The 448-nt window shown below is 64.7% G+C and overlaps 1 protein-coding gene across 1 annotated transcript in view; it reads left to right on the top strand.

The window, feature by feature from the left end:
• The first annotated feature begins 247 nt into the window (after positions 1–247).
• Positions 248–448, top strand: part of TFAP2C (transcription factor AP-2 gamma (activating enhancer binding protein 2 gamma)) — a 7,026-nt gene continuing 6,825 nt past the window's right edge. Inside the window, exon 1 of the mRNA XM_009998753.1 lies at positions 248–259. Coding sequence (XP_009997055.1) covers positions 248–259 — 12 coding nt within the window. The remainder of the gene's footprint in view (positions 260–448) is intronic.

Raw genomic sequence — 448 nt, 5'->3', positions numbered from 1 at the left:
GCCGGGCCAGAGCTTGTGCCCCGAGCGGCTCCGGGGGGTGGGAGGCAGGGACGGGGAGCCGGGGCACCCTGTCCCTCTGCCCACGACCCTGGTCTCCAAGGGCAGTGGGTCCACAGCCCCGGCGTCGGAGCCTCCTCCCTAGCCGGAGCAGGACGTCGAATATCGGGCTGCGTCGCCGATTTAATGTTTTCTTTCATTGTAATGATTGTTGCAACGGCTTGCAGCAGCGCGGGCTGTTGTACTCGTCATGAGGAGGGTGGTGAGAAGGAGCTTGTAATCCCTTCCCTGGGAGCGGGGCTGATTTCTTACGAGAAGAGTCTTTAAAAAAGAGCAGAGTTCCTGGGCAGGAGCAGAGCGGCAAGTGCTCCCCGGGCCTGGGGTGCCCCCGCCGCCCGGCAGCCCCCGCTGACGGCTCTGCCTCCCTTCTCCCCCACCCCCCCTGTCTTTC

Source organism: Chaetura pelagica, unplaced genomic scaffold (genome assembly GCF_000747805.2).
Source record: "Chaetura pelagica isolate M959 unplaced genomic scaffold, ChaPel_1.0 scaffold275, whole genome shotgun sequence".
NCBI lineage: Eukaryota > Metazoa > Chordata > Aves > Apodiformes > Apodidae > Chaetura > Chaetura pelagica.
Note: the sequence above shows the minus strand (reverse complement) of the source record. Positions and strands in the feature narration are given on the sequence as shown.